At 44.9% G+C, this 11,964-nt stretch overlaps 1 protein-coding gene across 2 annotated transcripts; it reads left to right on the forward strand.

The window, feature by feature from the left end:
- The first annotated feature begins 519 nt into the window (after positions 1-519).
- zfhx2 (zinc finger homeobox 2) lies at positions 520-11,940 on the forward strand. Of its 2 annotated transcripts, none has more exons than XM_056434124.1 (5): positions 520-590; positions 2,689-2,847; positions 3,939-3,999; positions 4,287-8,458; positions 8,928-11,940. In XM_056434124.1, the coding sequence occupies exons 1-5, from the start codon at positions 585-587 to the stop codon at positions 9,342-9,344; spliced, it is 4,815 nt and encodes a 1,604-aa protein (XP_056290099.1). In that variant the 5' UTR covers positions 520-584; the 3' UTR covers positions 9,345-11,940. The 2 variants fall into 2 exon arrangements, with proteins under 2 accessions (XP_056290099.1, XP_056290097.1); XM_056434122.1 differs by lacking the exon at positions 520-590 and adding an exon at positions 612-1,166.
- The last annotated feature ends 24 nt before the right edge of the window (positions 11,941-11,964 follow it).

Genomic DNA, 11,964 nt, shown 5'->3' on the forward strand with positions numbered 1-11,964 from the left:
CACATATTTATTACACATACTCCACTGTTGACGTGAGCCACACCTATCGTTTGATTACGTTATACTGCGTGTGTATGAGGCGGAGCAGAGCTGGTGGCCGTTACTTCTCTATTATTCAGCCTTAATTAACTCGTCACACTCTTTGTGTCAGTCCAAGTTGGCAGAATGGGGACTCATCTCTTATGCAGCTCTCATGTCAACATTCAAATGGATTTCATGTAATCAAGGCATCGACATACTTTTTGGGGGGAGAATTTATCTATCATGAATGTTTCTTGATGGCTCGATGGGTAATCGGCATTTCAACCAACATACACTCGCTAATAATGTAATATCTGCGGGGTTACGTAAGAGATTTGATTGCCGTGTCTGTCCCCTCTGAATGTCAGCAATCAGCCTTGGGGGGAGCTGTGGTCTGTTTACTAGAGGAAAGAGGGGAAGGAGAGAGAGAGAGAGAGAGAGAGAGAGAGAGAGAGAGAGAGAGAGAGAGAGAGAGAGAGAGAGAGAGAGAGAGAGAGAAAACTTTTCACTTCTGAGGAGCCACAGAGGAAGCGCGTGTGTGTGTGCGTGCTGGAGCGGCGACCATGCAGGTAAAGACGCATTAGCTAATTGCACCGAACTTAATTAAACGTCATTCGCGATCTGTTAATTGTGTATACTTGAGCGACGAGAGTGGAGTCTGACCGGGAGAGGGTTGAGCAAACGACGTTTTGTGCCCCCATACTAATCCGATCCCGTGTAGAAATCCAACATTAAATCCAAACTTTTTCTGCCTCTCGTCTCTCTCTCGCCTGCTCTCCCGACACCACCCCCATCGTCGAGGAGACCGCGGCGCACGTACCGCTTCAAGTAGCCTGTTTATTTTTTTGCGTTTAATTATTTCGCCAATTACGACTCTAAGCTGTTAAAATGCTAGTTTAAATGGCCATGTGTTGCACCGTGAGTGATTTTAGGTACGGATTCGAGCGCTAGGACTCCTCCAGAAGGGGTATGCTGGGCGGCGAGGGGAGGAGGGGGTGCGAGTGTTTTCTAACACATCTGTAAACGGAGCCCACGTTCATTAATTAAATGGCTTTGGTCCGACTAGGCCTCAATTTGCGCTGTTGAGCAGCAGGCGGCGGGCGGTGCAACACTAAATGCCCGATTGGCAGTCCACAATCAGAGGGGTAAGGAAATAACTCGAGGCCGAGGTTTTGATGTTCCGCTTCGCGAGAGTATTTTCAATCCGGGGTGAACTCGCTCGGTGTACCGGAGCTGCAGTTCCCACATGGACCGGGGCAGAGTTCGTAGCGAGCGGAGACTCTCCAGTTATACACAGTTTGAGGAACGGTTAATTATCTGCCTGCTAACAGGCTAGCTAGCAAAGTGACACGACTGTTATTAGCTCAACCTCTTTTTTTGTTTATCACTTTAACGACAGTCCAGCCGTCGCTGAGAGCCTTCGAACGGGACCGTACACACGCCTGCCCCGTCTTTTGCGGTCTCGGAGACGTGTCCGGCCGTCCCCGTGGGCTTATTTTCAGCGAACTAACCAGCTGAACAGCGGAACAGCGTTTCCAGAAAGACGACGGTAATGCGACGTTACAGGGGGGGCTTCGCAGCCTAGCTTGCTAGCTAATTGAATCGTCTCCGGTAGGCACAGCTAATTAGACTGCTCGTTAATTAGCCAGCGACAAGCGGAGAGACGCCAATCTGGTTCTGTCTCGGCTATTAATGGTGAAACTCGAAATGCGGAGCTTTACTTGAGCGCGTTACTCTGTGTGGACTTGTCGAAACATTATCTGGTCGTATAGCCCTGCTAGCTTGCTAATTGGCATGACGAGGAAGTGAGGATTATGGATGTGTTGGTATTTCTCCTCATGGGCATGGTTTGCTGTCTCTGTTGCAATTTTGTGGCGGATCACGATCGCTTGCAGAGAAATATGTCAACGCTGTGTTGTTAAATCTAGACTGGTGGTCTATTTTGACTTTCTTAAAACTACGTGGGAGTAACAGTCATCTGATCATGCAAGTCGAGTCTATGCAGTATGATTTCAGATCATATTTAGTCTTGGCCACGTTCCTGGTCTTTGATCAAAACTGTGTGGGGGAGAAGGCTAGAAGACTGTATACTCTTTGTTAATTGTGGAACAGTGCATGTTATGATGATTGAGTGGATCTCCACCATATTCTGTCTTAATACATTTCATGTGTACATGTTGTACCAGATCAGTTTGAAGAAAACGTAGATGGATTACAAATCGGTTTCAAACAATGAATCTTATCTAGAATTCAAAAACATTATATGACTCCTCTTTTAAATTTCAAAAGGTGCAATTTAAACAATTGCATTATGTAATTTGAGCCGGTCTTTACAGTGGAAATGCTGGGAACCTCCCGAGAAAACATAGTTAATGGTTGCATGGCACTTCAAAGAGCTGAAAGAATGGGATACTGAGTCCTGTTTAAAGGGACACGGCATGCCCATTGAAGGGTCTAGTAACTGACCTCTGATTGTGGGTTCAAAAAGTTAAAGATGGCAATGTATGGTGAGTGTTGGTCACCTAGCTAAGGTGTGTAATTAATCACCAAGTATACTTCTTTTTGGTGGGTGCAGCTCCCTCCTTGGAGAGACTTTCTACTCTGCATTTGTGATGAAAAATGGCCCCAGAAAGAGTAGGATTATCTAACACCTATTTGTTTTGTTAGGAGGAGTCTGGAGAGACAGTGAGTTGTGAAAGCAATGGAGTGGCAGAGTGGCTGTGCCCCCTGTGCCAAAAAAGGAAAACAGACAGATCCTCCCTGTCTCTACATCTCACTGAGCAACACAGCGTACTTCCATCTTGTGTCGACAAACTGCTGGACATTGTAAGTATGGCTCGGCTGTATGGCCGCGCTGTACTCCTGAACGGTGGAACTGTAGTATTTTGGGTAGTACATGAATTATGTGCGTAATGTTTAATGAGCCTACTTGTTGCTGGCTAGTATACAAGGGTTTGGACAAACTATCAATATGCCTTGTAATGCATTAGCTCTGCAGTAAATACAAATTGTGATGTGGAGAAGAAGACTGCAAGAGCAAAGAGGAGCAGTAATATGCCTAATCGGCATTGACTGCTCGGCATTCACAGTATTATAATTTAAAACATTTTTGTAACTTTGTCCACCTTCCGTCAAACAATAGATATGGAAAAAAAAATCCTCAGATAGAACTCTCTTCATCCCTTGGTTTTCATGCAACATTAAAAAAAATGGACACACAAAAAGAGGAACAAGTAAGACGTGTTCCATGTATGCATTGGGAAATGTTATGAAACTGTTTATCGTTGACTTGTATGTAATTATTGGTTAATAACAGTGCTCTTGGCTGTTATTTTTTTTAAACAAATAACTATATTAATCTAAACATTAATGATCAAACACATTTCTTAATAATATACTTATCTAAAGAACCTCACCGTAACAAAGTGATATTCAATCCCAGCTAAAATACACATATCTGTGCCTTATCCGTTACTACATTAGCAATTAGTTGAGTGAATTATGACTTGAGGGTGTTTTCTGTAGATGACTTGTTTGTGCCGGTTAAGGTTTGTCAGTGTTGGTGTCCATTATTTGAATTGTTTGAATATCTCATTGTTTGTATTAACCAGTTACCAAAAAATGTCAGTGTGAAAGTATGGTGCCCAAATTAGAAAAAACTGCACCTCAATGAACTTACTTGGTCCATGAGTATGTTGAGTGTTCAGAAATGTAAGGAATATAATTGGTGAATGCATTGATTAAAGACTTAATGTATGCCTTCAGGGTAATTAGTGAATTACAGGCCACGCTATGTGTAATATAACCTCAATAAGTCACGCCCACATGTTTTGCAGCTCAAAAGCGACAGCATTCAGCTTACAGTTAGGTTTGCTATGGGAATTCTACTGACACACCTTTTCATTTTCTTTGAACAGGCTGTTCTAAAACAGGGTGGCCGTGGCGGAGAAGAGGACGAAAGTGCTCTAAAATCATCAGGTATGGGGAAAAATACTACTGACGTTTTATTATCCAGCCAAACCTGATTTAGTTCATGAACGGATTATTTTAATGTGGACATTCTTTTTTTGTTGTTGTGGTATTTAAATGGTTTATCAAAACTACATGAAGGAAAAACAAAAAGGTATTTACATTGGAAAATTGTCCCTGATGAGTGTTAGCTGGGTGCAGGTGGGTAAAAAGGTTGATATGTGTGCACTTCTGTTATCAGCTAGACCGCCATTTACTCGGACATGACAGTAATATGCAGGTTTAACTTTTATCAGGTGCTGGATCTTCACAAATGAAGCACTCTGAAGCCGTGTGTTCAGATCCCTGCCAATCTAGTGAGAGTTCAGACGCTACCCAGACGCTGGGAGACAAAGAGATGGAGGAAGAGAGAATAATGGAACAGGAGGGAGGTGAAGCTGAGCCAGAGCCAGAAGAGGAGGGAAAACAAGGCACAGGAGCCAAACGGCAAAATGCAACTGAAAACAGAAAAATACCAGACCGTAGTGAAAAGTCAGTTGGTAAAAATGGTGCGCCAGCTGAAAACAACACGCGGTCATTCAAATGCAATGCCTGTCTGGAAACCTTCCCTGGCAGAACTGCCTTGAGAGTTCATTACAACTCTACATCCCATATTCAGAGGATGACAAAAGGCCCTGCAAAACAAGCTGGGGACATTGATCCGCAAACTCCCTCAGTTCCTGTTCTGTCTCGGCCATACATATCAAACAAACCCTACCAGTGTGCTGTATGTCGAGTCTCTTACAATCATGCCATCACCCTCGAGAGCCATATGAAATCCGTCTTGCACCAGACCCGAGGCAGAAATGCTGGAATTGTTGCACATGCTACAAACAGCGCAGCTGCTGTTTTGGGAGGTACCACCACCAGTGCTCTAAACACTGTAGTGACCACATCTGGAAGTGTAACCAGTCAGCTTGTTACCACCAACTGTGCTGCTCCTGGGACCTTGATCGTGACTACCACAAAAGACGGAGAGCCGATTCAAACTTCACAAGTGGCTCCCTCTCTCCTCACCTCTCCTGTGGCCTCGGCTCAGGCGGTCTCGGCCTTTCTCACCCTCCTCACATCTAATCCCAACACACTCCCGCACCCCCTCCTCCCCTCCCTGTTCGCGGCTGGTGCTGCTCCGGGTGCCGCCATGCCTCAGCTCGTGCCTCATTCGCAAATAGTCATGCCCTTGATCTTGAACGGGCTCCAGGCCCAAACCCAGCAGCACATGGAGAACCAGCAAGGCCGGCTCCTCACCCAGTGTGTGCCATTCGTAGGTCTCAGCACAGCCCAGCAAGCCCTCCTAACCCAAAGACTTAACAGTTTACAGAACCAGTGGCCCTCTGCAGGAGTTCAAACAAACATACAGCCCAGCCTGGACGAGCAGACCATAAAGTGTGAGAGAGAAGAAGAAAGACGGGACAGAGACGAGACACCAGAGAAGGTCTCGAATCAGATCAAGGGCTGGAATAACTGGACTACAGAGAACATTAAAAAGGAGAAACTAATGGAAGAGGACAAGAACGAATCTGCACAGTGGCCTAATATAGAAGGCAAAGTGAAGGTTAAGAATAACAAAGACAATGGGAAGGCGCATAGAGATAGCACAACAGATGGAGACAGCTCGACTAATCAGTTGGACCTGGAAGGTGATAAAGCAGCTAGCCTCAATCTCTCCCCAGTGGGCACAGAGAAGAGCCTCTGCAATAAAAATCTTTCGCCTTCTGCATCTGTGCCCAGCAACTCAAGCCTCAGTCCTTTAAATTTAAACCTTACACTTAGTCCTGATTCTACTCCTCAAAAATCCCATTCGGGCACTAGCCCCTGTGGCTCCCTTGGCACCCCAAAATCCAGCCCGAGTACAAATGCCTTAACTAACAACCAAACTCGAGCCCATTGTAATGCAATGGGATCTATTTATCCAGGCCTTCCAGTGCTGTCAGAGTTCCAGTCGGAAGTTCTCTGGGCATTCTTTGAGTCACGAAGTGCGGCTGACGCTGCAAGTCCTCCCCACGAGGACTGTGAGGCGCTGGGGAGAGAGGTGGGGCTTTCTGAGGAAGAGGTACGCAAGTGGTTAAGCCAAGCCCGGCATGCAAAACAGAGGCAGAGGGCAACAGAGTTTGAACACCTGCAGCGCTTGGTGGGAATCACAAGGCACGCCCAAAGTTCAGACTGTGACTATGACGACGAGGAAAACTCGCTGATTATAGCGGAAGGTGAGGATGATGTCGAAGCATCGGGCAGTCAGGCGATAGATTTGTCCAGCACAAGAGGCAAACGCAGAAAGAGTCATTTGGGAAGGGAGGGTCAGGGCGACTCCTGTCTCACTTCTGACTCTGAAAATGAGGTTTACACCTCGGTCATTGTGTCCGATGAGGAAAGTCAGAATGGGTCTTTGAGGGAGGCTCCTGAGAGCCCCGCGAAAGATGAAGCACATTGGGAAGTCCATGGTGATAAGGGGCCAGTTGGAGGAAAGGTATTGCGCTCCACAACTGTGTTTCTCTCTGATGCAGAGGATCAGTATGAAGACGAGGAGAGTGGAGGGGGTCAGAAAGCAAAGAGGAAAAAAATAAAGCGGGAGTTTGAGCGTGATGAGATGGAGGTGAAGGAGAGACGGGACCCAGATGTGGATTTAGAGTTGGAGGCCCAAGGGGATCCTCTAAGTTCACAGTCTCATGCTGAGATTCCAATCAGTGCTCTTCACTCACTTCCCCTGTCCCTTGCTCCTTTTTCTACTCAGTTCCTCAGCCCCTATGTGCTTTCTCTTACCCCTTCAGTAGTTGATGGGAGCAAACTACCCGTTTTTCCAAACCCACCTACTATCACGCGCTTCTCCAGCTCTCTTCTCTCGCAGTCTCTCTCTTCCCACGGCCAAACTTCCCACTACCTGTCCAATGGTGGGGACTGTGAGTCCGCTCTGGATCTCAGCATGGGGAGAAACAACAAATCTGCTTCTTCCACATCATCTCTGGCTGATAAAATTGCAGCACAGAAGGGACAATTGCTGGATGGGCTTGGCTTGAGGCCCACGTCCAAAGGTCTAGTCGTTGTCCAGGTGAAGCCTGAACCTGTTACTTCCATGCTTTCTTCCAACAGTCTGGTGAACTGCAACAACATGACAAAGTCAAGTATTTACATGAGGGCTGCAGAGAAAATGAATGCCACACTATTGGAAAGGGAGCGAGAAAAAGAGAGAGAGAAGGAGCAGCAACAGCAACTGCAGAGGAAGTCCAAAGGAAAAAGGTATCGGGATATGCGACGTTCGAGGACCATCATTCAATCTGAACAACTTGACATTCTGTATGGCTGCTATTTCAAAGACCCAAATCCTGGGAAACATGAGTTTGAACAGATTTCAGAGTGGGTCCACCTTCCAAAGAAGGTCGTTCAGATCTGGTTCCAGAACATGAGGGCAAGGGAGCGAAAGGGTGAGGTCAGATTCATCAGTGATGGGACCCTGGCAGCGGTTGGCAAACCTCTCATCAAATTTACCTGGCCTCTTTCCAAACCCATTTTCTCAAACAAGCCTGCTCCCAATAATACCGGGTGTATCACAACTACTCCAATTGTGCGCACCCTCATTAAGACCGAGAGAGAGCCTGTTAAGGAGCTGGGCAAACCTGCAATGGTGAAGAAAATCACCCCAGTTCCTATCAAGCCCAAAGAGGTTGTTTCCTCGACGACAGTGTCTCCTGTGAGCAGCAGTGCTTCTGCAGTGCCAAAGATCAAGCTTGAAACCACCAGCAATGTCACGATGGTCAAAGTTGCACCCAAAGTCAACACCCCTGTCCTTTTACCACCACCCAAGGATCCAATCCCCATTGCCCCACGACCGACCCAGAAACGAAAGCTAGAAGAGGAGAGCGAGGAAGAAAAGACTGATGATGAGAGAGATAATGAAGATGAGATGGGTTCTGGACCAGGAACCACGAACCGCATGGTGCCCAAGTTGCCCACAACTCCCATCAACAACAGGCCTCATGCCGCAACAGTGATGCCACAGAAACAGAACGGGCTCAACTACTGGACCCCCAAGGTCCCAATTAAGATCAACACTCTATCGAGAGAACAGCTGTCTCTTCCAACACACGCATCTCCTCGTACCATCCCCCCTCCTCCAACCCCGAGCATTGCACCGGTTAGCCCGAATACCCCCAGCTCTGCCAAAGTGGCTAGCCCCTCCACCCCGGTTCTGGCAAAATCAAGCCCGTCAGAAAGCAGTTTTCTGCCCCACTCATCCAGCCGTAGGCCACGAACACACTTGTCCTGCCTCCAGCTGTCCATTCTGCAGTCCTGTTACGAGACCTGCGCCCACCCTAATGCCATGGAGTGTGAGGCGATCGGCACCGAGCTCAACCTGCCGCTCAAGGTGGTGCAGATTTGGTTCCAGAACACCAGAGCCAAGGAGAAGCGCTGGAGGCTGCAACAAGAGAAAATGGTGAGTTGGGGAAGTAGACGTACGATGTCTGCATAGCGGCGAAGCACAGTTCATTATTATTCAATTGTGATTAAATATATGTTTCAGAAAAGTGTTTTCTATTAATATTATGAAATGTATTTTTCCTTCTGAAGTCTAAATGTGTCTGAGCCTGGAGTACACTGCAGCTGGCATTCAATGCTTTTCACATAGTTGTGGTATTGCTCTAAGAATAGCATATATTGATTTACTAGTATTGCTTGCCTTTGAGTACTCAAACTATTGCGTAACACATCGTTTGCTGCATTTAAAAACAAAGCCGAATTTAAAAACAAAATATGACTGTCCAAATTAACAGAATTGCTTAATTGTGTACGCATCAATTATAGTTCAGTTAAACCTGTCACGAAATGTAAACTTTAAATGATATGACAATCAAACTAATTGCCTCGCTGGTCCTGTCTGTCCCCCCCCACCTCCCCATTCCCAGTCTCCTCTGTCAGGTGGAAAGGTGGACATGAGCTCAGGAAGCTACCTGCAGTACAACGCTCTCAAAGCCAATCGTCCCATCCTTCCCAAACCTGTTCAGCTGACCGTTACTGAACCTCCAGCGTCCCCAATGGCCGGCCAGCCGGTGCCAAAGGAGACCCTGACGGGCCGCTGTGATGCCTGCAACGTCTCCTTTGAATCCCGGGCTGCGGCGAGGGCCCACGTCTTCTCCCCACGGCATCTGGCGACCCTGAGAACCACTAACTTTGGCCAGCCGACAACGCTCGTCAACAAGAACGGAACTGGTAACGGAGGCCCTGGCAGTGTCATGCCAGGATCTCTCTCCTCTCCGGTAACCAGCTCTGGAGGAGAGATGGTTACTGAGTTTCCTCCACCGACGTCCACCAGCAACAGTTAAAGACTCGGTCAGGATTGGTCTGCACACTGACTATTCTTGGACCCATTTGGGCTCCTCAGATTTTAATGAACAAATTTGAGCACTAATCCTCAAAAGCTAATATTCTTTAGTTTTTGAAGTTGGATCCCCCTGCACCCGCTCTCCCTCGCTGAACATTCACTGACTCGAAATCCGTTGATCTATAGAGTTCACCTGAAATCCAACCCGACAGCAGACTTGTTCCACGCTGCTTCACACTAACTCAGTTGCTGTCTGATAAGTGATGAACACATCTCAAGTCTCCTTCAATCCTTACACACTTTATCCAAACACTTTTGGTCCTAAGCCTGTGGTTATATATATATGACCTGACTTTAACGACCTTCCTATGATTTTTAAAGGCACTCAACTTGCCATGCTTGAACTGTGCTACCCTAAAGACTGATGAAAAAGTGTTTCCTGTTTGGAAGTTGCCATTTGACGGAAGGCCTGGACATTTTCTGGGATAAAAACATGAAATAACTCCCAGTTTTCTCCTGTGGAATTGTATTTCTCATGCCTTTCACTTCTAGGGCAAAGGTTGCTTGGATATAATATAACTGGACTGAACCATTGGGAGAGGAAGAACTTGTAGTGACTGTCACCTTTTTTATTTTCTACAAGAGTGTGATCTGAAGAGTGTTGTGTCCACTCATTTGGGATTTAAAAAAAGAGGTACTTTAGAGAGAATAGGGCTGTTGAATTGTCCCCATGTTCATAGTTTTCACGACAATCCTAATAGACAGGGCAAAAAGAGAGGCTGAACATAGAATCTTGGCAAACCGCACTTTGACACATTTTACATTGTTTGAAATGTTTTTAAGCATTCTAATGCAAGTGTCTTTTCATGGAAAAGATACATTGATGCATGATGGATGCCTGAATATAAATCACGTGAAATAAATAGATTTTTGCTAGTCAAAATATGCTTTAGGTGTGAGCATAATTGTGCAAGAAGCAGACCTGGGTATGTAAATGAAGAGTTCTGTTGCAAAATGCTTTTATATTGATTTTTTGGGGGAAATATCTGAATGTCATATTCTGTACCTAGCAAATCCTGCCTGTAAAATTGCCAGCATCCTCTTGGCCAAGGACTATAATTACCAACCATCTTGTTTTTATTACAAATTACTTTGATCCTGTGGATTTCACTTTCCCTCCAAATGGTGTATTTGTCATTTTGAAATGCAGCTCTTCAAACCTGTGGAGGTAAATAACTGTTTTCACATACTGTGGGTGTGTTTAGAAATATGACCGCCTTAAGGAGACACGCCACCACGTAAACCAATTCAAGCCCATATCATTTCACTATTGCCTGGCATCGTGGGTCAGACCAAATTTGTTAATTTTCCTTTTTTCTTTGCCATAAATATTTTGCATAAGACCGGAAAGTACTCAATTTATTAGCTTCAGTATTTATACCAATATAAGCAATTAAAAACTGGTGTAACAGACTTTTATTTAGGTCAAAAGCCAAGCCTCTAGAAATATAAAGAGAACGGGGCTTGAAATGGGCAGTTCCCCCCCCCTCGTTTTGATACAGAGTTACTAATTCTGGAAACGTACGTGCTGTGAAATGAGATCTCATATCTGGAAACCATGACAAGGGAGAAAGTTGGGTATTACTAGTATCCTCAAGGGACTAATGAATACTCAAATTGTGAAAGCAAATTAGAAAACATTACACGTGTTGACTGAGAGCTAATAAGATGGTGCTGTGTTGAAGGACACTTAACATACTAAAGATGTTTTCCTTCAATTTAAGTTGTATATTAATGTTACTATTGATAGTTTTAACAAAAATGCAAAACTAAAACATGAACTTTTGTAAAGAAATATATTAAAAATAACTGATATTCCAAAGTAATCCTCCCTTTGCTTTCTGTCATTCAAAAACCAAAAAGCAATCCTGAGGTCGACAGAGAGCAGGAGAGGTGTTCGTAAATGCAAACTGTAAAGGACATCCCACGGCTTGACACTTGCACTAGTCCACAATTTTTGCACAAGCTACAGACATTTCTAATGAACACAGCCTTAACACGGCATTAAGAGTCACTTGGTGTGTGTTTTGAAACGAGGAGGGTAACAAAGTCCTTTCATGAGTAATAATTTGTACTCTGTTGGAAACTGTATCTTGTGTGTAAAGCAAGGACTGGAGTGCTCTAACTTCAAGACTGGGATTACACACACGCACACACACAGACACGGTGTTGCACTGTCCAAACTAGATAGGTTTTTATGGAGATCTGCTTTTTATTCTCTTATGTTTCATTGTCACTTTGATTTTCACTATTGTTATATCTGTACTACTACTTATACGATTTATCATTACTACCCATCACTGTTTTTGATTATTATTGATCCATAATGGTTTTAAATGCCACCCCTCTGCTCAAATACAGTATGGAATTCCTATGAATATTGAACAATAATAGTGGCAGTGTTGTTAGGAATTGTTAGATTTTTGATTAAGCTTATTTTTTTCCTCCTCACTTGTACCTGCCTTTTTGTGTTTGGTCTCCATTATGCTTTCTTTGATATACAGAAAAACAAATAAAATCAGTTGAACAACAAAGCATATCTGATGGCAATGCCAGTTAAT

Source organism: Pseudoliparis swirei, chromosome 16 (assembly GCF_029220125.1).
Source record: "Pseudoliparis swirei isolate HS2019 ecotype Mariana Trench chromosome 16, NWPU_hadal_v1, whole genome shotgun sequence".
NCBI classification, from domain to species: Eukaryota; Metazoa; Chordata; class Actinopteri; order Perciformes; family Liparidae; genus Pseudoliparis; species Pseudoliparis swirei.